Below are 25,754 nucleotides of genomic sequence, written 5' to 3'. Positions count from 1 at the left end.
TCCAACAGCGGGCAGTGTGCTGGTGGATCTGTCTCAGCTCCAGCTGCTATGGGTATGTCGGGAGGTGGTGGTTCGCACCATGTCCCCCCATGGAGAATCGGTGGATTCCATCCCGGCCCAGCTTCCTCCGGCCTTGGCTCTGGCTTGCCCATCCCCTCCGGCTCTCAGAACATCTGCCGCCGCCTTGTTGCCTTCCACAAGCCCAGAGGCCAAATCCCCTCCTTGCCCTGCCTCTCTGGGCCCTGGGGACCCGGGTCCCCTCCCTCAGCACCATGGTCCTCCTGGAAGCCGAGACACCGCAGGAGACCTCCCCGACAGCCCCTCAAAGACAGTAGAGAGAACCCCCCATGAGGACTCCGCCCAGGACAAGATGCAGGTGGATACACTGGGAAATTCTTCTGCCAGGCCAGGATCCAGGGAAGTTCAGAGTGAGGGCTGGAACTCAAGCTTCTCCCTCCTCATGGCTTCCTTTTTCAGGGGGACACTGGAGCCCTCACAGCAGCAGGGCTGGCCGCTGGAAGCAAGAAAAGCCAGAGCCCAGGGCTCTCTCTGTTGGGGAAGAAAGAGGAGGAGGAGGAGGCAGCAGCGGTGGCAGTGAAGGGACCAGGAGAAAGTCCTGCCCCAGGAGCCCCAGCAGAGAGGATACTGGGGCTAGAGCCTGGGCGAGGGGAAATTGGTCCTGGACCCCGAGCCAGAGTGGAGGTGAGCATAGCAACTCTAAACTAAGGAGCTATAGTTCCCCTTGTGGGACCCTTGCCCACCTTCTATGGCGGACTAGTATCCTCTCTTTCTCTTTGTCTATATGGCAGAATCTGACTTTTTCTCCCGCATTTTTCAGGTAGTGGAGCATTATACCTATATATGATCTCATTTTTGTCTCTCATAATAACCCTGTGAGGTAGGAGGAGTGAGACAGGTAGAACCTCAAGAAGGAAGAACACTGGCTTCCAAGAACTCCTTCTCCTTGCTTTACTCCATCAGTCAGGGCTTGAAACATGTTTTCATTCATCAGCATTCTTGATGAGCTCCAAAAATATTCCCCAACCTGTTTCTCTCTATGGTCACCCATATTCTATCAAAAAGGAAAAAAAGTTCAAGAAAGGCTAAATGTCTTACTCTGCTGAAGATCACTGCGCAAAAGTTGACGCTTACCGTTGGCAGTGTACTTACTCTCACTCTTTGCTCAGAATAGGGGTTGAGTTTTTCTTAAAAGATTTTATTATTCTCATGGGGAAAAAGGGAGAATAAAAATCAGCAGAAGAGAAGAGTTGAGTTCCAGAGTACTAGGATGGGACCCAAAAAGATTTATCTCTTTTATTCTTCTTGTTAATGAGCTTATTTCTGGTCCCTGAGGAAAACAGCAAGAACTTTGGGGTAGGGAGAGGTGGTAATTAGAGTGGGGGGGGGGCTTAAAAACCTCAGGACCCAGATCCTGTTGGGGGAGAGATCCTGAGAGTTGAGTAGAGACTTCAGGATGTCCCAAGACCATGGCAGTGTAGACTGCCATGATAAGAGGGAGAAAGGCAGAGATGGAAAGAAGCCATTTGGGGAACTTCCCATTTTATTTCATTCTTGCTAACTAGGTGCTAAACTCATGATCTTTCCCGCTAAAGGAACACTACTGTTGTCTGTGCTTTCTAAATTCTGGTGCCCTGAGTGCTGGTTATTCTGTATCCAGCTATCAGTTATGTCCAGTTATGTCCTAGTTTAAGTAATTCCATTCTGAAGCTTTCTGCCACCATGATGGGGGAGAGGGTAGGAGGAAAGGGAATGGAGAGAAGGGAAGGAGAGGGAGGGAGAGAGGGGAAGAGGGGAAGGAGAGGGAAAGATATGAAATAGACAGAAAGACAGAGACAGAAACAGAAAGACAGAAAGAGACAGAGACCACAAAAGAGAATGCCTACCTCCTTCCCCACAAATTCTGGGTGCTTTCCCATCCTTACTTTCCTTCACATCTAGTACCACCTTCTGATGTTTGAGTCAAACTGACTGTGGTCAGTTCTTTCAGAAATCATTGTGACTCTGTCATATTAGCAAGGTTCTTCCCAGCCATAGAAAATAAAAGATCATTTCTTCATGGCTGAGATTATTATTATTCTGATTATTTCAGAAGAAGAAAATGAATCCCAGAGAAGTAACATGGAAAAATGCTGGCCTTCAAGTAAAATGAGGCAAAAATAGTTGAAATTTGATGAAAATTCAAGCCTTAGCACTGACATTTAACTAGATAAAGTGACTTTAGGCCATTCATCTACCTTCTTTGAGCCCCAGTTTCTTCCTCTGTAAAATGGGAATAATATATTCATATATATATATTCATACCTTACCTCACAGTGCTATTATGAGGAAAACATCTTGCAAATCTTAAAAAAATACTATGTAAATGTGAATTAAGAACAATTCACTATTGCTTACTAATATAAGTAACAAATGCCACTTACTGCACTGGGACTCCATATCCCTTTCCCCTCCCTCTTCTTGGTTCTTTTCCCTTCTCTTCTAATCTCCTTCCTCAATTTCCTTCTTGTCCCCTCCTCATTTTCTTTCTTTCTCTTTCTCCTGTCCACATCTTTCTCTATTTCATTTCTCTTTCTTTTTCTCTTCTTTCCCAATACTTTTTTTCCTGTCTTTCCCCACCGTCTTCCCATTTCTCTTCTTTTCTTTTTCTTCTTCCTTCTTTTCCTCCATTTTCTCCCTTTTGCTGTCTTGCCCCTTTCTCTCCCTTTTTCTTTCTTCATTCTTTTCTTTAAGTATTCTGGGGGGAGGAACTCCTTCCCATTTCATACATTTATGCCTTCTCTCCCATCCCTTTTCCCCAGCAGAGGGAGGATGCCACTGAGGTTGGGGCCCGCCTGACAAACTCTCTGATGGATCATGGTCGAAGCTCCGACCTGTCAGACATCCAAGAGGAAGAGGAGGAGGAGGAGGAAGAGGAGGAGCCAGAGCCAGGTGCAGAGTGTCTCTCTCCCCTCCAAAATGAGCAGACCATCACCAGGGAGACTGGTGCCAAGGTAATGGGTATGAGGGAGTATCACCCTGAGACTGGTTTTTCCTGGGCTACTCCTCTTCCTATTTACCAACAGTTACTCCAGCATCTCTTGACCTAGTTACCCTGTTGAGTTTTAGGCAAAGACCAGTTGGGTGCAATTAACTTTGACTCCTCTAGGAGTGAAAGAGGAACCGTTGTTGTTGCTTCATCAAGGAACAGTGTCTGAAAGAGGTCTTTTAGGATTGAGAATACTCCAGAGAGGGTAGACACAGAGCCCAGACTAAATGGCGGAAGGATAGGGAAGGGTACTCAGTGAATCTGGACTTGTATAAACAAGAGTCGGATGTCCTCAAGCTGGGGACTGGTGGTAAGAGGATGGAAGGAAGGGAGCATTCTTATTCAACCTCCATTAAGATATATCTATCACTCAACCTCACCTTCCCATTCTGGGGCCCAAATATCCCTTCAATGAAGCCTGAGGATTGGAATGTGAGGAATCTCCTGGCTCTGCCTTCCACGTGCTGTGATCTTCAGGAGGTCACTGACTTTGGACATCTTCTCTCCTTTGATAGAACAGGGAGTGGTGGTTCAGAGTACTTTGGAGGAAGCTGAGGGAGGGATGTGTGATTGTCCCATTGCCACCCTTTCACCCAACTTCTGGATGGTGTTAACCCCTTTCTCCTCTTTCCCGATGATTCCTACTACTGCCCATGTCTTCTCCCCCATCCCCACCCCAGTTGGACTCTTGTGAGACAGACAGTGATGAAGAGATCCTAGAGCACATTCTCGAGCTCCCTCTTCAACAGTTTTGCAGCAAGAAGCTCTTTAGCATCCCTGAAGAGGAAGAAGATGAGGTGGAAGAAGAGAAGGAAGAGAAAGAGGAGGAAAAGAAGGGGGCAGGTGGCTCCTTGACTTGTACCCGCTTGCCAGAACCTCAGGGGGTGGGACTAAATCGTTCTGGCAATCGCCTCTGGGAGCTGAGGCCTTCCCTCTCAACCCCTGACTCTTCCCTTGGAAGAGACCCCCCCGAGGAACTTATCCCCTGTCAAGCTGGAGGGAGCCCCCTAGGAAGCCGGCGGAGGGGAGGGGGCTCCCCTGAGAAGTTATCTGCCCGCAAGAGACCACCTGACCTCCGAGAGCAGTGTAGTCGTCTCCTTGGCAGCAGCGGGACCCAGGGGTCTGGAAGGTCTGGTCCTTCTTGGGATAGGGGTGCACCCTCCTCCAGTGAGGGAGTGAAATGTGGAACAGAGATTGGTGGGAAGGGGTGGCCTGGCTTATCCCGGAGATGTTCCAGGGGTCTTGCACCTGACTCAAGCCTTGCCAGCTGTTTTGCCCCAAAGTGCTTGGAGATCAGCATCGAATACGACTCTGAAGATGAACAGGAATCTGTGGGCAGTGGCAATAGCATCTTCTCTTCCTCCTGCTGCCCTCGAGACGGGGAAGGCTGGGGCATGGGACCAGAAGGTGTCCCCTTAGGAGGGAGGCATGGGGCACCCGGGGCAAACCCTGCCCCCAGCCACTGCCTTCGCCTCTCTAGCTGTGAGAAAGGGGAGCCGGAAAGGAAAGGCCGAAGTCTGAACTGTCGCGTGAAGGAGCCCTGCCTTCGGGTCTGTGTCTGCCTGCCTTGGGCATCTGCTGTGGTAGCTGCTGTTGTGCCTCCCTTCCCCGCTTCCAGTGCTTTGTGGGCTCCCCGCTCATCTGCCAGGAGGTCCCATTCCATGCCATCTCCATCTGCAGGGCTGGGAGTTAGGCCCTCCCTCCCACCTGCCTCCTCCCCATGCATCCTGGCTCCCTGCTTCTGCTGGCTAGGGCCCTCTGTACTCTCCTGTCAGTTGGAGGCTGGGATCAGGCTCTTCCCTGCTAGAGATCATATCGGACACCCATTGCCTCTTGGCAAGGTGACCGCTTGCCGCTGAACAAGATAGCAGAGCCACGCTGGGAGGGGGTCACCTGACAGAACCCGAGGGAAAGGGTCTTTCTGAATGTTTATCCTCAGGGCTGCAACTCCAATTCCTTTATTTAGAGGAGTTTTAGAGGGCAAGGGTTGCAGAAGTGAGATACAACTAGTATCTTCCTTCTAGATCCAATTCTAGGATCCATTTTGCCTGACTCAAGGTATTGGTGGAATTTCAAGGAAATTAGGAGAAGGTTCAAGGGCGAAGCATGTTGTGTCTGGCTTTTTTTGTAGTGTGCTTGGCTGCTGGGGAGGACAAGGGTGGCAAGAGGGAGGGGAAGGGGGTTGTGTCAGGCCCAAGATGGCCTCCTGGGCACCAATGGGATGGGGGATGATTTCTGACCCTTTTGCCGACAGACAGCAGAGCCTAGAGAGCTCAGGGGCCAGGATGCTGCTGGACAGAGAGGCCCTCCCAGGAAAGGAAGCCGGCCCTCCAAGCTAGGGGTAGCTGAGCTGGGTGAGTGACTGAAAAGAGGCAGATGGAGGAATATTGATTGGTGTAGGGGTAGATCCTTCTTTTCCCATTTCCCCAAAGCTGATCTTGCTGACCTTGGGAATCATCAGGGTGGCAAGGCAAATGGGCTGGATTTGGATTTGAAAGGCCTGGATTCGGATCCTGGTTCTTCCAATTGCTATTTGTGTGAGGCGGAATGGGGCTGGAGTAGTTGACCTTAAAGCTCTTGATGGATGCTCTTTTGTCCCTTAGCCTTTCCCAGAAACCAGGCAAAAGTGATGTCCCCTCCAAATGAATCTGTTCGAATCTTTGTGGCTCTTTTTGACTATGACCCTGTGTCCATGTCACCCAACCCTGATGCTGTGGAGGAGGAGCTCCCATTTCGGGAGGGTCAGCTCTTGAAGGTAAGAGTGCCTTCTAGCCCATCACCTTGGCTTCTGGCCAGAAAGCTCAGGTAGCTGGTCTCCAGAGAGCACTATTACAGGAGGGGATTCCGAGGGGCTTCTCCCAGGCCTGATCTCCCAGCCAAACTCATCTATGGAATGATTTGTGTGGATACACTGAGTGTTCACACACACACACAGGATCTGTCAGTCTGAGCTCTTCTATACTTCAGTAATGAGATCATTGAGGGTTTCTCCCCTCCCTTTGGGAACAAATGGCTTTTCCCTACCGTCGATGTACATTTTATGTGGGTGTAACTATACCCATGCTCTGGGTGGGGGTGGTGTTGGAAACTGTGAGGAACAGAGGAATGACTGTGTCCCTGGTGGGGGAGTTGAACTAAATAGCAAGCAGCCTGACGCTGGAGTGGTGGGTGGAACCAGCAGACGGCTTGGTGAGGTGGAAAGGGCACCGAATTTGGAATCAAAGGACCTGGGTTTAAACCAAGCTCTGCCACTTGCTGCCTCTGTGACTTTAGGGAACTCTCTTATCTTCCCCAGGTCTTAGTTATTTGTAAAATGAGAAGGGAGGGTTTGGATTAGATCATGGATTTTTAGCCTGGAGTCTCAGAGGGGTGGGGTGAGGGGAAGGATTGTCTGTGAAGTTGGGCGGAAAAATTAAATATTTTCACTGACCTTTAACTGATATTTAGCATTTCCGTCACATATGAGTGTAGGAAACAAACATTACTAGGAGAAGGGGCCTACCAGATTTCCCAAGGAGATTGTGACACAAAAAAGATTGGCTTTTAAAAAGAATACCTCAGAGGGCCAAGCTCTGTTATTTGACAGTGTATTTTTTTTAATCCACAAAGCCAAAAAAAAAAAAAAAAAAAAAAAAAAAAAACAAAGATGAATTTTTTTCCCTTGAAGTACATAATAATATTTTTGCATCAATTGCTGCACTTGGTCTTCTAGCATTTAAGGTACAATTCTAAATCCTTTGAAAAAACTCAATCTTTGCGTTAGGAAACTTTAAGGGGAAGGAAGTCAGGAAAGCCTAAAGAATATGGGGAATTGAGAATACCCTGGAGATCTAGGCATGAACTGGCACCTTTTACTCTAGTTCGTCTGGGGTGCCAGTCACTGAAGGTCAAGTAGGGCAGAGAAGAGGAAATGATTGCCTTTGGATGAAGAGGGACTGAATTAGGCCAGTCTTTTTGCACTCTGGGGACCCATTTGTTCATACATCACATCACACACATTTCTTCTCTCTCTTTTCTTCCATTTCCTCGTCTACTCCCCTTTCCATCCACTGTTCCAAAGATGTGGTGTTAGTCCTACAGTATGGGTTGGGCAGGCTGTGTCTGGCTACTAAGATGGATATGCTCTTTGTCCTCAGGTGTGTGGAGAAAAGGATGCTGATGGTTTCTATCGGGGAGAATGTGGAGGTCGAGTTGGTTATGTTCCCTGCAATATGGTGGCCGAGGTAGCCGTGGGCAGCCCTGCAGTGAAAAGGCAGCTGCTCCAAAGGGGTTACATCCACCCTGACAGCCCTAAGGAGGGCTTAGGTATGATTTTTATCCTATTTCACATCACCAGAGGAGCTGGCTAGGAGGTAATGGAGTTAGGGTCATAAAGAGGATGTGCTTATTATTTGGCAGGAGGTAGGCAAGGGACCCCTTAGCACCAGGGGTTTGAAAATACACCTACAGTTTCATTATCTAGTGGAAAACAGTCAGATGTTCCCAGGATGGTGTAGTTAGGTAGGAGGGGAAGCCTCTGCCTTAACCTAAGGCAGGTTCAATTTAATTCCATGGTGGCCATGGAATCTCCAAATGGGGAGCTCAGAACGGCCTTTGGTCTGTTTCCTCTCTTTTTCTCTGTCTCACTGTTTATCTCATGCATCATCTTCTCTGCCTTTGCTTAGGGAATGGCTCCTTCCCACTACTTGCTCCCCATCCCACTGGGCCACCTCCCAAACCCCGGAGGTCCAAGAAAGGTAGGCAATTGTTTTGGTACCCAATGAAAGGGGGCATCAAGAATAAGGGACTGTCTGACTTCCCAGGAGCTACTTGGAAGCCCAGAGGTCAACCCTAGCTGGGAGTAGTATCTGGAAAGAGAATTTGGACTGAGGGTTAGGCATTCTTGATCTCAATAACAGTAAGCTCAATGATGTTTGGCTAATCATTTAACCACTCTTACTATCAGTTCCCTCATCTGTACAATAAGGAGATGGGCTAGATAGTCTCTAAGGTTTATTCCCTCTCATTCTATTATTTTCTACTCATTCTTTTTGTATCTGTTTTTTAAAAAGTTTTGAATTCCAAATTTTCTCCCTCCCTTCCCCCATATAGTAAGCAATTGTTAATGTTTTATATATATATATATATATATATATATATATATATATATATATATATATATATATATATATATATATATATATATACACACACACATATATACAATCATGCAAAACATATTTCCATATTAATTTTATTGTGAAAGAAAACACAGACGAGAAACATGAAAAAGGAAAGCAAAAAAAAATACTTTGATCTACATTCAGACTCCATCTGTTTTTTTCTCTGGATGTGAATAGCATTTTTTCATCTTGAGTTCTTTGGAATTATCTTAATTGCATTGCTGAGAGTAGTGGAGTCCTTCACAGTTGATCATCATATGATATTGCTGTTACTCTGTATAATGTTCTCCTGGTTCTGCTCACTTCACATTGCATTAGTTCATGATGATGCTTTTTAAAAAAAAAAATTATCTTAATAGTATATTCTTTTTCCAATGACATATAAAGATGGTTTTTAACATTCATTTTTGTAAGATTTTGAGTTCTAATTTTTTTCTTTCTCTCTCCTTTACTTCCTCCCTCCCCAAACTTGCAAATAATCTGATATAAATTGTATATGTACATTCATTCTTAACATATTTTCATATGTCATGTTGGGAAAGAAAAATCAGGACAAAAGGTGAAAATAGTATGCTTTGATCTGCATTTAGTCTCCATTTTCTTTGAATGTGGCATTTTCCATCCAAAGTTTATTGGAATTCTTTTGGATCACTGTATAGAGCCAAGTCTATCATAGCTGATCATCGCACAATTTTGTTGTTCTTGTGTATAGTGTTTTCTTCATCATGAGAATCTTTTAAAAAATTTTTAAAAAATTAATAATATATATATATTTAAAAATCACCTACATTTCCCATTATATCTTTTCCTGTAAAAGGAAAGCCATCACATATAATAGAGAAATTGTTTTTTGATTCTCATCTAGGAGAGGTGGGGTCAGTATCCTACCTGAGCCTGAGGGAGAAGGGAGAAGGAAGAGAAGAAGGGACTAGAGAAGCCTGGGAATCTTCTTGTTTATGGCTGGGCCAGAGGTGGCCCCAGCCCTGCCCTGGTTAAGGGTCCCAATGAAGCAAATATTCAAGCTTGGGCTATCTAATAGCAAAAGAGATGGAGTGAGGGACAAAATGATACAACCCAGTCCTGCAGTAGATAGAATACTGGGCTTGGAGTTACGACAATCTGAGTTCCACTCCTGTCTGCAGACACTAACATGACACATTGCATGTAATTTTTAATCAATGCCAGCCTATTTCCTCATCCATAAAAATGGGGGTAATAACACCCACCTACATCACAGAATTTTTATAAGAATCTAATGAAATGTAATTGTAAAATGTTGGCAAATCTTAAAGTTCCATATTAATGCTGTTATTATTGCCATTATTATAACACCTCCATGATGGACCTTAAATATAAAAATGAGGGACATATTTTTGGACATGGTCAATGTAGAAATTTGTTTTGCTTATTTGTTATGAGAATTTTCTTTCTTTATTTTAATTTTTCAATGCGGGTCAGGAGTGGGAGGAAGAGAAAATAAATTCTTGTTAGTTGAAAAAGGAATTTTTTAAATTTTTAAAAAATTGTTATGCTCTAACCTCCCCTTAAGGAATAATGCCTTCTGGCCAATCTAAGCTTCTGACCATCAGCTAATGGGATGGGAGGAGGGGAAGGGGGAAGGGAGCTTGAGGTAAAAAGAAGAAAAGATTTGTACTTTGTTCCTCTTCAGGCTCCCATTCTCAGCCAGAAGCCAGGGCTAGCCCCAGCACACCCCATTCTGTGGTGGCTGCCTTTGATTATAACCCTCGAGAGAACTCTCCCAATGTGGATGTGGAGGTAAGGATATCTTTCCTGCAGAGAAAAACCCCTGGTTGGGGTTCTCCTAAGGTGGGTTCCCTGGGCTCTGCCTTGGCCCAGGCCACTGGAGTTTACCTGGGCATTTTCTTCTACAGGCTGAGCTGTCCTTCAAAGCTGGGGACATCATCACAGTGTTCGGGGCTATGGATGATGATGGCTTCTACTATGTGAGGGGTGGCAGATAAGGAATCTCTCTCTCTCTCTCTCTCTCTCTCTCTCTCTCTCTCTCTCTGCTCCTTAGTTTCTGGCTCCTTCAGGTTTGGGGTAGGGGGAGATAACAGGGAAAGATGGGGAAGGGGAATCCCTGGAAACTGGGAGGGTCCAAGCAGGAGAGATCTAGCTCTTATTTACCTCCAGCAGTATTTTACTGATAAGAGTAGCCAAGGTGGCTGTGTTGGCCACATGCCCTGTCTCCTGGGAAACTCAGTAAAAGGAGAGAGATTTGGGGGGTAGGGAAGGGGTCTCAGAAATCTAGTCTACTAGGAGAGAAGGTTCTGCATGGCATCCCCTCCAACATCCTTGGCGTATTTCTTACAGGGAGAGCTGAATGGACAAAGGGGCCTTGTCCCATCCAATTTTCTGGAGGGCGCAGTCACTGGGGAAGACAAGAGGGTAGCCGGACCACCCAAGGAAAAGGATTCTGGGGGCCATACAGCTGAGAGCCAGGTAAGCACAGAACCAGTCTATCAGCCTCCTCTACCTCCCCTTAGACAAAAGGAGACGGGGTAGATAAGGGAAAGGATGACTGGGACTATACCTAAGTTTTGGGAGTGCAAGACTAGCCCCCAGGCCACAGTCTGCTATCACAGGGTGAATGGTCAGAGCCCTGGACAGTCTAAAGCAGAGAGCCTGACCCCAATCTGGGGGAGCGGAGGGCAGAAATTATTGTGTCATAAATGACCAGTGAATTGGAAGAGATGGGTAAGAAGGAGTCTGGGTAACTAACAAAGTGGAGAGTGAACCCTTAGATATTCTAGTCATCCTCATGGGGCTCAGGCTCTCCAGATCTCTGGTACCAACCATCACTTGCCCCTACTTGGGCACGGGCTGAGGGTGGAAGCTGGATTAGCGGGTACTGGACAAGGTCAGGTAGAGCCTGTTGTGGGAGGGCAGGTTGAGCTCGTGCCCCAAAGGTAGCTCACCCTCTGCATTCTGCTGCCTGTTCTGTGGGCCTGTATCCCACAGGAGGAGGGTCTGGTCAGATCTCACTTCGCCCCCCAGGACCTGAGAGGTGACCCTTTGAGTGGGAGGGTACCAGTCTTAGCCCTTTGCCAAGCAGGTCCCCATTTCTTCCTTTTATCTCCATGGGACTTTTTGGGGGAACGTGGCATTAGCTGCATGAATCTGAGGGAGTGAATGAAAGGCATGATGTGCAAATCGGGACCAGCCTCAGAACCGGGTGGGCTGGGTTTGTGCGTCTGTCAGTAGTAACCCACTGCCTCTGTTTATTCTCGGCTCTTCAGAGAATGAGGAAGAGAAGAGTCCAGTGCTAGATGGACATAGATATGTAGAGTGACATGTAAGTGGGGGCAAGTCCATCTCCCCCAGTCTCCCTCCATTCCATGTCCCTTTCCAGATACTTCACTTCTCACCCACTCTTCTCTTGTCCGTAGCCTCTTTCATTCAAATAGAATAGCTCCCCTAGATCAATACGGTATGTCTTCAATTCCTAGTTCCCTCATAATCGTTGGTAGCATTAGTGACCATAATATATGTCATCCCATATTATTAATTAATGATTTGTTTAATTCTATCTAATTATATGTTATGACATCACATATATGATAATATATTATGACATCACATATATGACATAATATATCCTGTATCAAAAACATTTATGATATAGGATTGTATATTAGATGTGCTTGATAATAACTAGAAGAATTATGAATACCAATTATGGTAACATCATCTCCCCAGTCACAAATACTATTCTTATTAGCAATCTCATTATAACCTTGTAGCCAGTGAAAATGACTGAACTTTTTTTTAATAGCCAACTCTCAACTTTGAGGGAGATCCTAAACAATTTAGATCCATGTATAACCTCAAAGTTTTTCAATTTAAGAGGGTTTACTTCTGTCCCACCTTAATTTAGGATTCCTTTAGTTTAAAAAAAAATCCTTAAAAAAAATTCTAAACATTGATGCCCTCTGATTTTTTTCCTCCTCTCACTCCTGCCCCCAAATAGCACCCTCCTTTGTAATTAACCCTGGAGCATAGTTACGCATAAACAAATCAGTTGTTGGCTGATTGGGATAATGTACGCTGCATTTCTTATCTATTTATTATCCACCAACTACCAGGAGCCTTGCTTGGCTGTCCCATTTCATTGCACTTGGTCTCTGTCTTTCATTTAATTTCTTTAGCAGTTTCCTCCTTCTCTTCTTCCTCCTCCCCTCATAGGGAAGCAGGAAAGAGGAGAAACAAAGAGCCCGAGTGGTCTCAGATGAGTTTATCTACCTCTGGGTAACTGAGAGTTGGCTTCCTAGAACATCTAGTCTGATTGGGTAACCAGAGAATATGGGATTAGTTCCTCTTCCATGTCACACCATCTGGGGGCCATGATGCCATGGGAGTGGGGCATGATGGTGGGAACAGGGGCCAGTCATACAATGGGATGAACTTGTGTTTGGGATTGGATTTGTTTGGGGGGTGGGTATAGATGTTGGAAGGAAGGAACCTTTGAAGGAGAGAAGAGTGAAAGGGAGCCTAGGGGCTGGTAAGGCAACGCTACATGTTGTAAAAATAAAAGTCAGAGGGTGAGTCAAAGATTACAGATTTAAGCTGGAAGGAATCTCAGAGGACATGTAGCCCAAGTCCTTTACATACATCTGGAGAAACTGAGACCAGAGCAGATAAGCCCGAAGTCACACAGGGAACAAGTGACAGAAATGGGATTTGAATCCCAAGTCGTCTGACTCCATTCCTCCTCCTTAACTTTTGCAAGGTTGTGTGTGTGTGTGTGTGTGTGTGTGTGTGTGTGTGTGTGTGTGCCAGATTTGGCAGTTCCTTTGTTCTCTCTCCTTTCCATGTATCCCTTATGAATTCTGTCTCCCAGGGATGAGGCATGAGATAAAAGGCTAATGTTACAGAAAAAGAGAGGAAATGTAGAGAGGGAAGTTAAGTTTTAAGTATCAGTAAAGGTTTAAGTATCAGACAACTGAGTTGAGAGTAACCCTATCCTGCTCGAGGGGACTGGATTGAGGCTCTTGGGAAGAGTCCAGTTTGGAAATTCCTGGATATTTCCAAGGCCCCTAGTTAGTGATCTGAAAAACAAAACAACCTCCTAAAGCTGTGCTGAGATGGTCTCTCCTTTGTCTTTTGGGGCGATCCTACTTCTTTCCAGTCAGCACAGTTTTCCTTTATTGGCTCTTTCAGGAATGGGGAAAACGGGGAGATGTGGAAGGAAGCTTTAGGACCCAAGAGCAGCTTAAATGTTAGAGCAGCATTAGAGATCTTACATGGAGGAGAAAGTTTAGGGAAAAGGGAAAGTAAGTTGCTTCAAATTCATAGAGGAATGGGAACAAAATTGAGGATCTATTCACCCTGATTTTTATCTCTCCTTCATTATTTTTTTTTGGGTGGGAGGGATCTGGCCTGATAACCAGATGGGGCAAGAATTGGAATGGGAATCTCTACCCCCTACCGTTGCCTCCTTTTGTAGTTGTAGGGTGGGCAGAAAAGGGGGAAGGGGCTTTAGGGGGCTGGAGCTGGGGGTAGCAGGGATAGCTAAAGAAAGGCGTCTAATTTAATTTCCGTTCTTCTTCCCATAACCCCCAGCTCCAGTCTGCCACTGCCCAGGATCTGACTGGAGCCCTGCCGTGCCCTCCCTGCGATCTGTGCCCGTCTCACTCCCGTTCCCTTAGGCCTGGGAGCACCCTTCAGACCAAGTCGGGGGAATCACAGGCTCCGGCCAAGAAGATGCGGGGCCTCATCTCCAAAGGAAAGCACCTCCTTCAGAGACTGGGCCAGGGAAAGAAGGAGTGAATGCAGTTGTTCCTGCACGGCTGACCGGCCCTCCATGTCCCCAGCTGCACCCTGGCTTTCTCAGATGCTCCAGAAAGAGCCCACGGGGAGGGGACCCATGGTGGAGCTGGGCTCTTGGACCTCAAATTGCTTTCTGAGCATCATTGGTGCTGTGATACCTGGATGGAAATTAATTTTGGCAACCCCCACCCCCATCCACCACTCCAAGCGCTGGGACTCTGGGTCTTTAGGTGTGAGGAGGGGGTGGGAGAAGGAGAAGCTTTTTGGGCTTCCTGTTAACATCCTTATGTTCCCCCAGGTCCCAGGTCTTCCTTCCCTTAAGGGAAAAAAATTTGCACTGAAGTCTCCCTGTGGCCCCTCCCTCACACCCACCTCCCGCGGCCCTCTCCGAGGGGGTGTGGGATCCTTGTATATATGTATATAAGCAGCCGTGCCTCTGTAGCGACTCTCCAGTTCCATCTTGCTTCCTCTGCACAGACCCCTAATTCCCCAGCCCCCCCAAGGGGAAAGGTCATGCCAAAGTGTGTCCCCCACCTCCCCGACCCCCCCAACCAGGGCCACCTCAACTCCCTCCCCCACACCTGCCAGTCTCCCCCCCCCAGCAGGCAAGGATTGGGGGTTAGCAGTCAGGAGTTGAGTTTGCCTTATTTGCATCATTGGATTTCTGTACCATCTCTGACCTCTCCAGGTTTGGGCTTGGGGCTGGGGCAAGGACAGAATTCTGCACTTATTTTCATACATGCCATGGTTAGCACACAGCAGGGGTCCCATCCCTGCCGTCCTTCCAACCCCATAGTGTTCCATCCCTTCCTCCCTTTGACCCCAGACAGCGAGGTGGGCCCTTCTGCATGCTTCCTCACGTGTGTTGGGGGCTGGTTGGCTGACCACCTCCGTGCCCACCTCCACTACCCCGAGCTGTCCTTGGGTCACAGTAAGGGGTGCGTGTGTGTGTCTGAGTGTGAGAGAGAGAGAAATTGTTTAAAAAGACATTTTATTATAATAAAGTCTATTTTTATAAAATCTTTACCAGATTCAGCTTGGGGAGGGGAAGGGGAGAATTTATCTTTCTCAAGCAAATTAACTTCTCCTGAAATCTTTCTCTGATGTCACATGGAAGCAATCTTGGATTCCTGACAGCTAAGCAGTAGAGCATGAGCCCTAGCTGCTCCTCCCAAGATGGAAAGGCTCACACCAGAGCCCTCAGACAGATGGTGGGCTCACTACCTGAGGAGCAACTATAGTTAAATTCTGAGAGGTTTTCATCACCAGGTTGGCTATAGGACGACATGTTTTTCAGCCACAGCTACTTTTTTTTTTAAAAATAGACTTTATTGATATTATTTGATTGCACATTGCCTACAATTCCCTTTGTATTCCTCCAAACACACAATTCTTTTTAATAGTATTTTCCCCAATTACATGTCAAGTCAATTTTTAGCATTCATTTTGACAAAATTTTGAATTCCAAATTTTTCTCCCACCTCCTTCTGAAAATAGTAGGCAATTTGATATATATTATGCATGTGTTATCACATAAAATATATGCCCATATTGGTCACAGGAGTACTACAACAATTCTTGAAGAGATTTGCTGAATTGCAACCTGAATTGGTGGAGGGATTTTTTACTCTGAAAAAATCTAAGTATCTTGAAAGATTTAAGTTGGATCAGTGAGTTATAACTCTAGGCATCCAGACTCTGAACTTTGTGGTCCTGGGTCTGCCTGAAAGAGCTGGATCATTTTTTCAGAAACTTCAGAAAGGGGATGAAGGGGGAGTTTTCATTTGGATCTTTTCTCATATGTTATTTCCCTTCCACTCTCCATTTAGTGCTGTGATTTGTCTTCCAGGTGAGCGTAGCATTACAGCCAGGCTGTAAAGAGCTAGAAAAGTGACTGGGAAGGATACTCATGGGGTCAAGTGGGTTCTTGGATGAGGAAACAAGATAGCTTTCTGGGGCCTTTGGATTTGTAGGGCCTAGAGATGGAAGAAATTAAGACTTTATTTTCACTAACATTTAATTAAAGTTTAGAATTTCCTTAATTATTTAAAAACATTCTTCTGGAGAGTCCATAGATTTTTGCCAAAGGGGTCCATGACACAAAAAAAGATTAAGAACTTCAAACTAGTCCAACTGCTTCATTTTCACTTTTAAATTTATTTTTAAAATTCTCTTTGATATTTATGTTCTTACATCATTCCCCCCCTCCTCTTTTCCAAATATATTCCTTCCCAGCAAGCTATCTTTTATGTCAAAGAATAAAAAAGAGAAGAAAAGCAGTTCAGCAAAGCTAACCAGCACATTAAAAGACCCTGACAGTTCCACATCCAACAATTCCACCAGCTCTGCAAATAAGGGAGGATAATACATTTCCTATCTGTTCTTTTGGGCCGGACTTGGTCATTATAATTGCACAATGCTCTGTTACATGATTTTGTTGCTTTCCCTATTTTCATTTCTGTAGTAATTTTCCAAACATTTTACAGATGAGGAAACACATAAGTGAAGTGACTTGCTTAGGATCACAGGAGAAAAATAAGCAGAGCTGGAATTTGAGTTATACCTCATCTCCTGTTCTTTCCACAGTCTGGTGAGATAATTCTGGGTTGGGGTGAGAGGTATTGAGAAAGGGGAGGAAGAAAGGAGATGGTAGAAAGATCGGTAAAGCTGTAGCCTCAATTTCCCTTTTTGTTTCCCTTCTTCCCTAGCACTGGTGGGCTCAGTTATAATTCCTACTCCCTCAGCCTCCAGTGCATGAAATCTCCTCAGGAAGCTGTGTGTAATTCTAACTGAACTCTTCTCCAGACTGGATTTAGAAAGATTTGATGTGTTGAAATTGTCTCTGGGGAAGGTTGTTAGCCCAAGAGGCAGATGGGCTGGCATCTGTGAGGGAGGAGGAAGGAAGGAGGTACTGGCTCAGCCTGGGGCTGGCTAATCTCAAATCCCTCAACTGAAGTGCTCTGGAATAAAATGACTCTAGAAATCCCAGTGTCATGTTATCCTGGGGCAGGGAAGGAGTCGGAGGATCTGGATTCAGATCACACCTTTTGGCTCACAATTTGTGTAAGTTTGGGCAAGTCACTCAAGCTTGGTTTCCACACTGATAAAATAGGAGTTCCAATTCTCATTTTTATGTGGTCTCTGAAGTGCCTCCCAGATTCAGATCGGAGGTCTTAATGACTGGGAAAATAGATGGGAGAAAGGAAAGCAATGAAGGAGTAATAATTCTGAGCCTTACACCTGAACCAGTTTGCATTCTTTTCTTTTTTGATTTTTTTTTTGGAATCTGAGTCTCTGTCTTGCCTGGATTGGCAGGGCAGCAGCTACCCAGAGCTTTGATCTCATTGATGATTGATTTGACCTGTTTATTTCCAACTTGGGCCATTTTGCTATTCTTTAGGTAACCCGGTGGACTCTCGCTCTCCATCACGGGGCTCACTCTATTAATGCAGACGTCTGATTTGCTGTAGCCTGATTGCAGCTCCTGAGCTCAGGGAGTCACCAACCTTAACCTCCCTGAATTGTGTTGGTTACAGGTGTGCACCACCTGACTTTGTTATTTTTGAAACTTCATTGATTACTGACCCATTCCTTCTTCTCCTGCCACTGCTGCCATTACTAGGTAAGCTTTGTCCATGATCCCCTGTGCTCTACTCTAAATGGAAGGAGGGAAACTGCAAATTCCAGAACTTGTCTTCTCAAAATCTATTCCAGTGGAGATCTAGAAAAATTTGGTCCTGGCAACAGGACGGTGGTGGCCACCCAAGGAAAGCCTAACTAAATGAAGCTCAGCAACTTCCAAGACGTGAAAAATAGTGACTGGTTAATGGAATTTATTATATGTCTATATTTTATACATATATAATACACCCACATATATACATATGTCTGTATAGCTCAATATTAAGTCCAAAGTATAATCCTCAGAGAGGGAAAAGGAGGGATTTAGTTCTCTCTTCATTCTTCCAAGAAGCTTTTCCAAGACCAGAAAAATGGCCTTTAAATAGTTTAACTTTTTGACCACGTAAACTATGAAACAGGTTCTTTTCAGACAAGACCTGTGACTACATTGGTTTATAGAAGGAGCTAGTTGAGTTGACTCACTGGATAAAATGTGAACTTGGGGTCAGGAAGCTCTGAGTTCCATTCCCACTTCAGACACTTAGTAGTTGTGTGATCCTGGGCAAGTCACCTAACACCTCAGTGCCTCAGTTTTCTCATCTATAAAATGAGAATAAAAATAACATCTACAAGGTTGTTTGGACCAAGTGAGATAATATTTGCCAACCTTAAAGGCTTGCTACTGTTATTACACTTACTACTATGGATTCCTAAGAAAGGGTTTATTATTGTAAGCACTTGCATCTGCTCCAACCTGACCTGGAACTGGTATTGTACTGTTGGTGGATCTGTCAGCTGGTTCAGTCATTCTGGAGAACAATTTGGAACTATGCCCAAGAGGATATAAAAGTGTCTGTACCATTTTAACCAACAATACCATTACTAAGTCTGTATCCCAGACAATTTTAAAAAATGAATAACCATAACATTTTATTACCTTTAAGACTAAACTTGTATTGAAAGGGTTTTTATGTAACCAATTTAACTATCAACTAGATTATGCTTCTATTACCTAGGGAAGAGCACGGAGCCTTTTGTTGTTTGGTGGTTTTTCCTGTTTTCTGTTTTAAATCTAGAGCCAAACAAAACACAAATGTATTCGTGTGGTTGGTCAGTGCATGGGGACTGGGAGAGCCTTCCCCACTTCACCTCCTCCCTCAGAAGTTTTTGTTTCCTTTGCTCTGAATTTGTATGTGTGGGTTTGTTTCTCCCTGATCTGAATTTATATAAAAAGAAAGATCCAGGAATAATGGTGGTTTTCTTCTGCTGTGCAGTAAGAAAAAAATATTCACAACAAATATGACAATAGAGCAAAGGATATTTCAACATAAGTTACCTGATACCTCTGTTCACTTAAGTATAAGAAAACATTTTTAAGGACATATACCAACAAAAGTAACAAAGTGTTACAACTTGGATTAACTCAAAGGAAAAAATTATGAATACACATATATTTTATATATACACATACATGCACAATGAAATGACACAAGAACATGTTTCTTCCCATAGTTTAAATGAACAGAAGTAAAGCTAGCTAGATTTGATTTTGGCCCATATGCGTCATTCACATTGGCAAGTAATAAATAAGTGATTCAAGCAAAAGCCAAAATGTTTCCAATGTACTGACATAGCCCAGTTCTATCAGTGTGGGTGACAAAGCCAGACAAATTTTTAAAAAAGGAAAAGAGACCCATATGTACAAAAATATTTGTAACAACTCTTATTATGATGGCAAAGAGTTAGAAACTGAGGGGAGGCCTGTCAATTATTGGGGAATATATCAATTTGTGATATATGAACGTGATTTCCAGCTGTCCTGTAAGAAATGATGAAGGGGATGGCTTCAGAAAATACCAAGGAAGATCTATATGAACTGAAACTGACTGAGGTGAACAAAACCAAGAGAATAATCTATATAGTAAAGAGCAATATTGCAAATACAGTGAACTCTGAAAGACTTAGTAATTCTGATCATTACAATGACTCAATACAATTCCAAAAGACTCATGATGAAATATGTTATACATCTACAGATATATAGCTGATGGACTCAGAATATAGATTGAAGCATATTTTTCCCTCTTTTGTTTTCCAATCCCTTGAACATGATTAATGCAGAAATATGTTTTCTATGATTTCAAATGTGTAAGGGCCATTGAATTCCTTTCCTTCTCAATGGGTCAAGGACAGGGTGGAAGGATGAAGAGAATTGGAAATGAAAATAAAACAAAGTTGAATTAAAAAAAGAAACTCTGGACAACAAGAAATGGATAAAGATATGACCATGGACAAACACCAGTTCCTACACAGTTTAACACATGTAAAGCAACTGCCACAGTGAGGAGACAAAACCACTTCAGCTAGCAAATATTTGATCACCACTAATGCAGACACATGGCAACCATTGGCAATAACAATTTAGACTACAGAGTAATTTTCAAAATCCTACAGAAAAGGATAGTAGAAAATTTGGAGCAGTTATCACTTTCTAAAAAAAAAATGAATGAAGTAAAGAATGCTTGGTTTAAGACACAATTAAGCCAGCATTTAAAGGTGGGAAAGGAAAAAGAACAGCAAATGGAGGAAAGACTTAAGTCACCCTTCTTTTCACCCTTATTGACAGTAGTCATTACATTTAAATTCTAACCTCTCAGTCCCCAATATGCTCTATGATAAAGCGGGAAGATGAAGATGGAAAGAACAGTTGCATCTGATCAAGATCAATAAAAGGTTAGATATCAATAGAATTTTTGGTTGGATCTAGACTAAACCAAGTTCTGATGTTCCCAGGGGAAACTTCAAGTACATGAGCCACAGAGATAAATGACAGAGAAACCTTCAAGATCCAACTTGGTCAATGCCAAGCCAAAATTTTGGGACAACACAATCTTGAACAAAGAGGGAGATTGTCAATATACATGTAAACGGCAAGATATTAATTAGAATTATAAAGATAGGCAATTGAGAAGACATCTTAGAATTGAGAAGACATCTACTAATCTTAGATTGCTACTTCATCTCTGTAAAATAACTACAAACATAATCTATACATGTTTTGGGGGGTTTATTTAATTTTTTAGTAATTTATCTTTAACTTTCATTAAAACTTTTTTGAATTCTGAATTGTTTCTTCTCCCACTCACTGAGAAGCACGAAATACGGTATCACTTATACATATGAAATCATACAAAGACATATTTCCTATTAGTGATGTTACAAAAAAAGCAAGAAAAAGTGGAAAATATATCTGCACTCAGATTCCATCGTTTCTTGCTTCAGAGCACTTTTCATCATAAGTCCTTTAGAATTATTTTGGATTATTGTATAAATCAGAATAGCTAAGTCATTCACAATAGATTTTTGTTATAATATTGCTGTTTCTGTATACTTCTGGTTTTGCTTACTTCATTTTGTATAAATTTATAAAAAACTCTTCCTAAGTTTTTCTAAAATCATTCTGCTCATCATTTCTTATAGCACAATAATATTCTGTCACAATCATATACCACAACTTGTTTAGCCATTCCCAAGTGATAAGCATCCTCTCAAGCTCCAGTTCTTTGCCATCACAAAAGACATATAGGTCTTTTTCTTTTTTCTTTTATCTCTTTGGGATACAGGTCTAATAAAGGTGTTGCTGGATCAAAGAGTATGTAGTTTAATAGCCCTTTGGGCATAGTTCCAAATTTTTTTTGTTATGTTAGCTCATCTAATAGGTATGAGGTGGTACCTCAGCATTGTTTTAATTTGCAATTCTCTAATAGTGATTTAGAACATTTTTACAGTTTTAATTTCTTTTTCTGAAAACTGCCTGATCATATCTTTTGACCATTTATCAATTGAAGAATGGCTGGTATTCTTGTATATTTTACTTAATTATCTACATTTTTGAGAAACTAGGCCTTTATTAGAGAAACTTGCTGCAAAATTATTTCCCAGTTTCTGCTTTCCTTCTAATCTTGACATACTGGTTTTGTTTGTATAAAACCTTTTCAATTTGATGTAACCAAAACTATCAGTTTTATTTCTTTTGATTTGATTGTTTGGTCATAAATTTGTCCCTAATCTATCTATCTGGCAGGTAAAAATTTTCATGCTCTCCTTAATTTGCTTATGAAATCCCCCTTAATGTCTAAATCATATATCCATTTTGACTTTATCTTGATATGTGGTGTGAGATGTTGGTTTATACCTAGTTTTTGTTGAACTGCTTTCCAGTTTTCCCAGCAGTTTTTGCCAAATTGTGAGTTCCAAAAGCTTTGACTTTTGAGTTTTGTCAAATACTAGATTACTAATGTCATTTAATACCATGTATTGTATACCTAGTCTATTTCATTGATCCACCACTTTATTTCTTAGCCAGTACCAGATTGTTTACTGCTTTGTAATACAATTTGAGCCCTGTCACTGATAGATTACTTTCCTATCCTTTTTTTTTCATTGATTCTTGATGAAAATATGAGCTGGGACTTCACCATTTCTACCAGCTATACAATCAACAGAAAGATGCATAGAATGTTATATCCCTAATTCTTTGCTGATTATTAAGAAAAAAAATTGGCTCAGGAGAGGATCTCCTTCAACAAGATGTTTCTCAGGTACATGTCAAAAAATTATGAAATGCCTTGATGGATGCAACAACAAAGATAATTTGTTAGGTGATTCTCTGATTATGAATATTAGGCAAGGCACAAAACACAGTAACATGTACTCAAAGCTTGGAAGTTTGGTACTAAAGTGGGATAGTGACCTGCACCTGTATCTAGAAAGACTTGACTTTAAATTTGACCTCAGACATTTATTTATAAGTGGTGTGATCCTGGGCGGGTCACCTAATCTCTCCCTATTTTAGTTTCCTTATCTAAAAAATGGGAACAATAATAACACTGACATCCCTGGGTGGTTGTGGGGATAAAATGAAATTATATCATAAAACATTTAGCATAGTTCCTGGCATATAATAGGCACTTAATAAATGCTTGATAAATTTTAAAAAATTAAGATAACATTCTGCTATCATGTACACTATCCAGTTAACTTTTTTGTTCAATGTAAAGTTCAATGGAAAAGGGATTCCCTTTAAATGGGGAATATCTCCAAGTGCTCCTGTTTGGGGCTAACTTTGTGTTAATTGCATCAAGATCTTTTGATATTATTGGGTTTTTTTTTCCCTCCTCAAGGTATTGGGGTTAAGTGACTTGCCCAGAGTCATACAGCTGTTAAGTGTCTCAGGTCAATTTTAAACTCAGGTTCCCCTGGCTTCAGGACTGGTGTTCTCCATCTAGCTACCCCTACATCAAGCTCTTAATGAGATAAATGCCCACCCAACCAAGTTTGGCCCATGATCCTCACAGCAAATAGCAATGCTTATTATTCACTTTTCCTGGATTACTTCTTTATAGTGAACATATACTCTCCTGTATCATTTTTGAGTTATAGATCTAAAATGACATTATGGATAAATCATGTCTTATCCCTGTGTTTGTAAATTTTTTGAGGGCAAGAAATATGTTGTTTTCATCTTTGTATCTTTAAGACTATGTGTATTATATGTGCTTGAAGTGAAGAATTTAGAATTGGAAAGGGCCGTTTTAGAGTCCTTCCTCATCTTATCCAAAGTCACAAAGTAAGTCAGAAGCAAAGTTAGGACTAGAAAATTTGATTCTTAGCCTATTGTCTTCCAATCTGGTCACATTTATGACCAAATAGTTGAGGCAAGTTGAGTAACCAAGTACCCATGGTAGGAGAGATGGGTGAAGGAAAACAAGGTGTGTGTGTGATTTAATTGATGAAGGCAGGAGAACAGATGGATAGACCAGCAGTTTGGGGAATGTTGGAAAGGGTCAAGTTTCAAGGCTTGAAAGAATTGATAAATTGGGGTATCTAGATGGCGCAGTGGACCTGAGTTCAAATTTGATCTCAGACAAGTAACACTTCCTGGCTATGTGATCCGGGGCAAGTCACTTAACCCTAATTGCCTCAGGAAAAAAAAAAAGAATTGATAAGTCATTTCTCACTCTGGGTTTTCTCTGTACTAGTCAGAGCCATTTTCTCACCTCCATAGAGGTGGCTTCTCCCTATCCCTGCTTGGATTGCAGTGATTTTTCTGCTCTGAAAGATCTCTAGGAAGCAAAGGAGGGAGAAGAGAGAAGGATTCTCTTCCTATAATTCCTTTTTCTCCTTTTCTTATTCTTGTCTAAAGGAAATTCTTCCTCAACTCTAATTTAAATCCTTCCACCTACAATTTAAAATCCATGATCTTCTTTCTGAGACGCAGTTCACAAATATGGATCTGAACAGGTGTTCAGAAGACTTGCATTTCTGTTTTAGATTTACCTACAAGCTATGTGATTTTGGTCAATTCCCTTTTTTTCCCCCTGAGTCTCAGTTTCCTCACCTATAAAATGAAGATCACAATATTTTATTGTCTGACAGAATTGTGAGCGACAATAATGACTGGGATTGTGCTTTGTGAAGTTTGAAATGCTTACAAATGAAAGCTATTGCTTCCTGATAACCATAATTGGCGTTCATTACACACTTAGCACGTTCCTGAAAACCCACTCTCATGCTGAGTGGGCTCGCCCTATTCTACAAAGCTGGGATGGGTGGGGGAGGAGAGAGGAAGTCCAGGGGAAACCCTGAAATCCCCCAGGCTCCTGATCCCATCTTGCGGTGTCTAACCGTCTCAGGACAGACTTCCTGCCTTATTAGCTCATATTAAAAGCTGGGGCCTGCTTGGCTGAGGCCTGGAGGAGCAGCCCCCTCCTCTCACTCTGGGAGACCAGTTCCTTTCTACTCCCTGCTTCCTTAGGGGATGATTAATTAGACTGGTCCTGCCCCCCATTTTTGGGGAGCGCACTGCTTCAGAAAGCAGGAGGCTGAAATCTCCCCCAAAGAACTCAGAAAGACAGAGACTCCACAAGCATTTATTAAGCACTTAGGAGGCAATGTAGTAAATGGAAAGCACCCTGGCTCTAAAATCAGAAGCCCTGAGTTCTAGTTCTGACATTGATGATCTCTAGGATCTGAGGAAAACCACTTAATCTCTAAGTCTCAGTTTCCTCATCTGTAAAACGAGGAAGTGGACTAGGTGACCTTTGAGATCCCTGATCCTACCATGTGCCCAATCTGGGCAAGAGTTGAGCAGATGGAAATCAGAGCTTTGGGGTCAGTGTCCAAGAGATCCAGACAGGTGACCTCTCCATCACCTGATCCACACCATTCTTACCAGAGGAAGAGAAGCCGTTTTTCTTTGTTCACTTTGTCCCTCTGAAGGGGAGGGATACCCTATCCTTGTATTAAGCAGGTTCTCTGTTGGGTCCCTTCCTAGAATGGTCATGGAGGCAGCTATTGGAGGCCGAACTAGGGAAAGAGTCAACTGTTTCATTTTACTGATGAGGAAACTGAGTCCCAGAGATATGAAAAAACTTTTACCTGGGGAAGCCTGTGTATGTGAAGTTGTGGGGTTGGGTTAAACCATGGGGATAGGAAGAAGCCCCCATTCTCATAACAATACCCAGTTCCCTTGAAGCTCTTAGCCTGATAATAGGGTCAAAAATTCAGAACTATATGCAACCTCTAAGGCCAGACCTCCTTTTATAGTTGAGGAAAAGTAAAGCCCAGGAATATTAAATGACTTGCTCAAGGTCACACTTCTACTGAATGTCAAGTGAGATTCAAACTCAATGTTTCTGAGTCTAGAGCTCCTGCATCCTGCTTTTTTGAGGAATCCCCAGGTACAGTCTCATTCTGCACTCTCCTTCAGTCTCACCCATCATGTTCCTTCCCTTCTCACCAGGATGACATTTCCCCAATAGAAAAGGAAGAGTTGCCATCTTTGGAACGGAAGCAGCCGGGATGGGGAGCTCCTCTGGCTAGGGTTTTTGGGCAATGGTGGCAGCAAGAAAGGTTGCCCAGCCACAGAAAAGTCTTTCATGAAATCCAGATCTGTGCAAATTGCCTTCTCACAATTCCACTCGTATTTCATGATTGGAGAGTTTGAGCATGGAAAGAAATGGTTTCAGATTTGTTCAGGGTTGAGTTGAAGCAAAAAGAGAGAGTTATTGGAGGGGCCAGGGCCAAGGAAGACTATGGGATTGATATGGAGTCTGAGGAAGGATAGGCAGATG

General features: G+C 43.1%; 1 protein-coding gene across 5 annotated transcripts in view; it reads left to right on the top strand.

The window, feature by feature from the left end:
• The window catches only part of TSPOAP1 (TSPO associated protein 1), a 39,658-nt gene extending 24,645 nt beyond the window's left edge, over positions 1 to 15,013 (top strand). For 3 of the 5 annotated variants that reach the window (XM_031966474.1, XM_012548059.3, XM_031966477.1), the window contains 12 exons: positions 1 to 376; positions 478 to 702; positions 2,820 to 3,011; positions 3,727 to 4,596; positions 5,301 to 5,400; positions 5,650 to 5,801; positions 7,183 to 7,351; positions 7,711 to 7,782; positions 9,878 to 9,984; positions 10,101 to 10,172; positions 10,543 to 10,671; positions 13,792 to 15,013. The exon at positions 1 to 376 is cut by the window's left edge and continues 17 nt beyond it. In XM_031966474.1, coding sequence (XP_031822334.1) covers positions 1 to 376; positions 478 to 702; positions 2,820 to 3,011; positions 3,727 to 4,596; positions 5,301 to 5,400; positions 5,650 to 5,801; positions 7,183 to 7,351; positions 7,711 to 7,782; positions 9,878 to 9,984; positions 10,101 to 10,172; positions 10,543 to 10,671; positions 13,792 to 13,998 — 2,671 coding nt within the window. In that variant the 3' untranslated portion in view covers positions 13,999 to 15,013. Of the gene's footprint in view, positions 377 to 477; positions 703 to 2,819; positions 3,012 to 3,726; positions 4,597 to 5,300; positions 5,401 to 5,649; positions 5,802 to 7,182; positions 7,352 to 7,710; positions 7,783 to 9,877; positions 9,985 to 10,100; positions 10,173 to 10,542; positions 10,672 to 11,468; positions 11,525 to 13,791 lie in introns of all 5 variants that reach the window. The other 2 variants (XM_031966475.1, XM_031966473.1) reach the window with 2 other exon arrangements.
• Positions 15,014 to 25,754: the final 10,741 nt, after the last annotated feature.

Source organism: Sarcophilus harrisii, chromosome 4 (genome assembly GCF_902635505.1).
Source record: "Sarcophilus harrisii chromosome 4, mSarHar1.11, whole genome shotgun sequence".
In the NCBI taxonomy this organism is placed as follows: Eukaryota; Metazoa; Chordata; class Mammalia; order Dasyuromorphia; family Dasyuridae; genus Sarcophilus; species Sarcophilus harrisii.
Note: the sequence above shows the minus strand (reverse complement) of the source record. Positions and strands in the feature narration are given on the sequence as shown.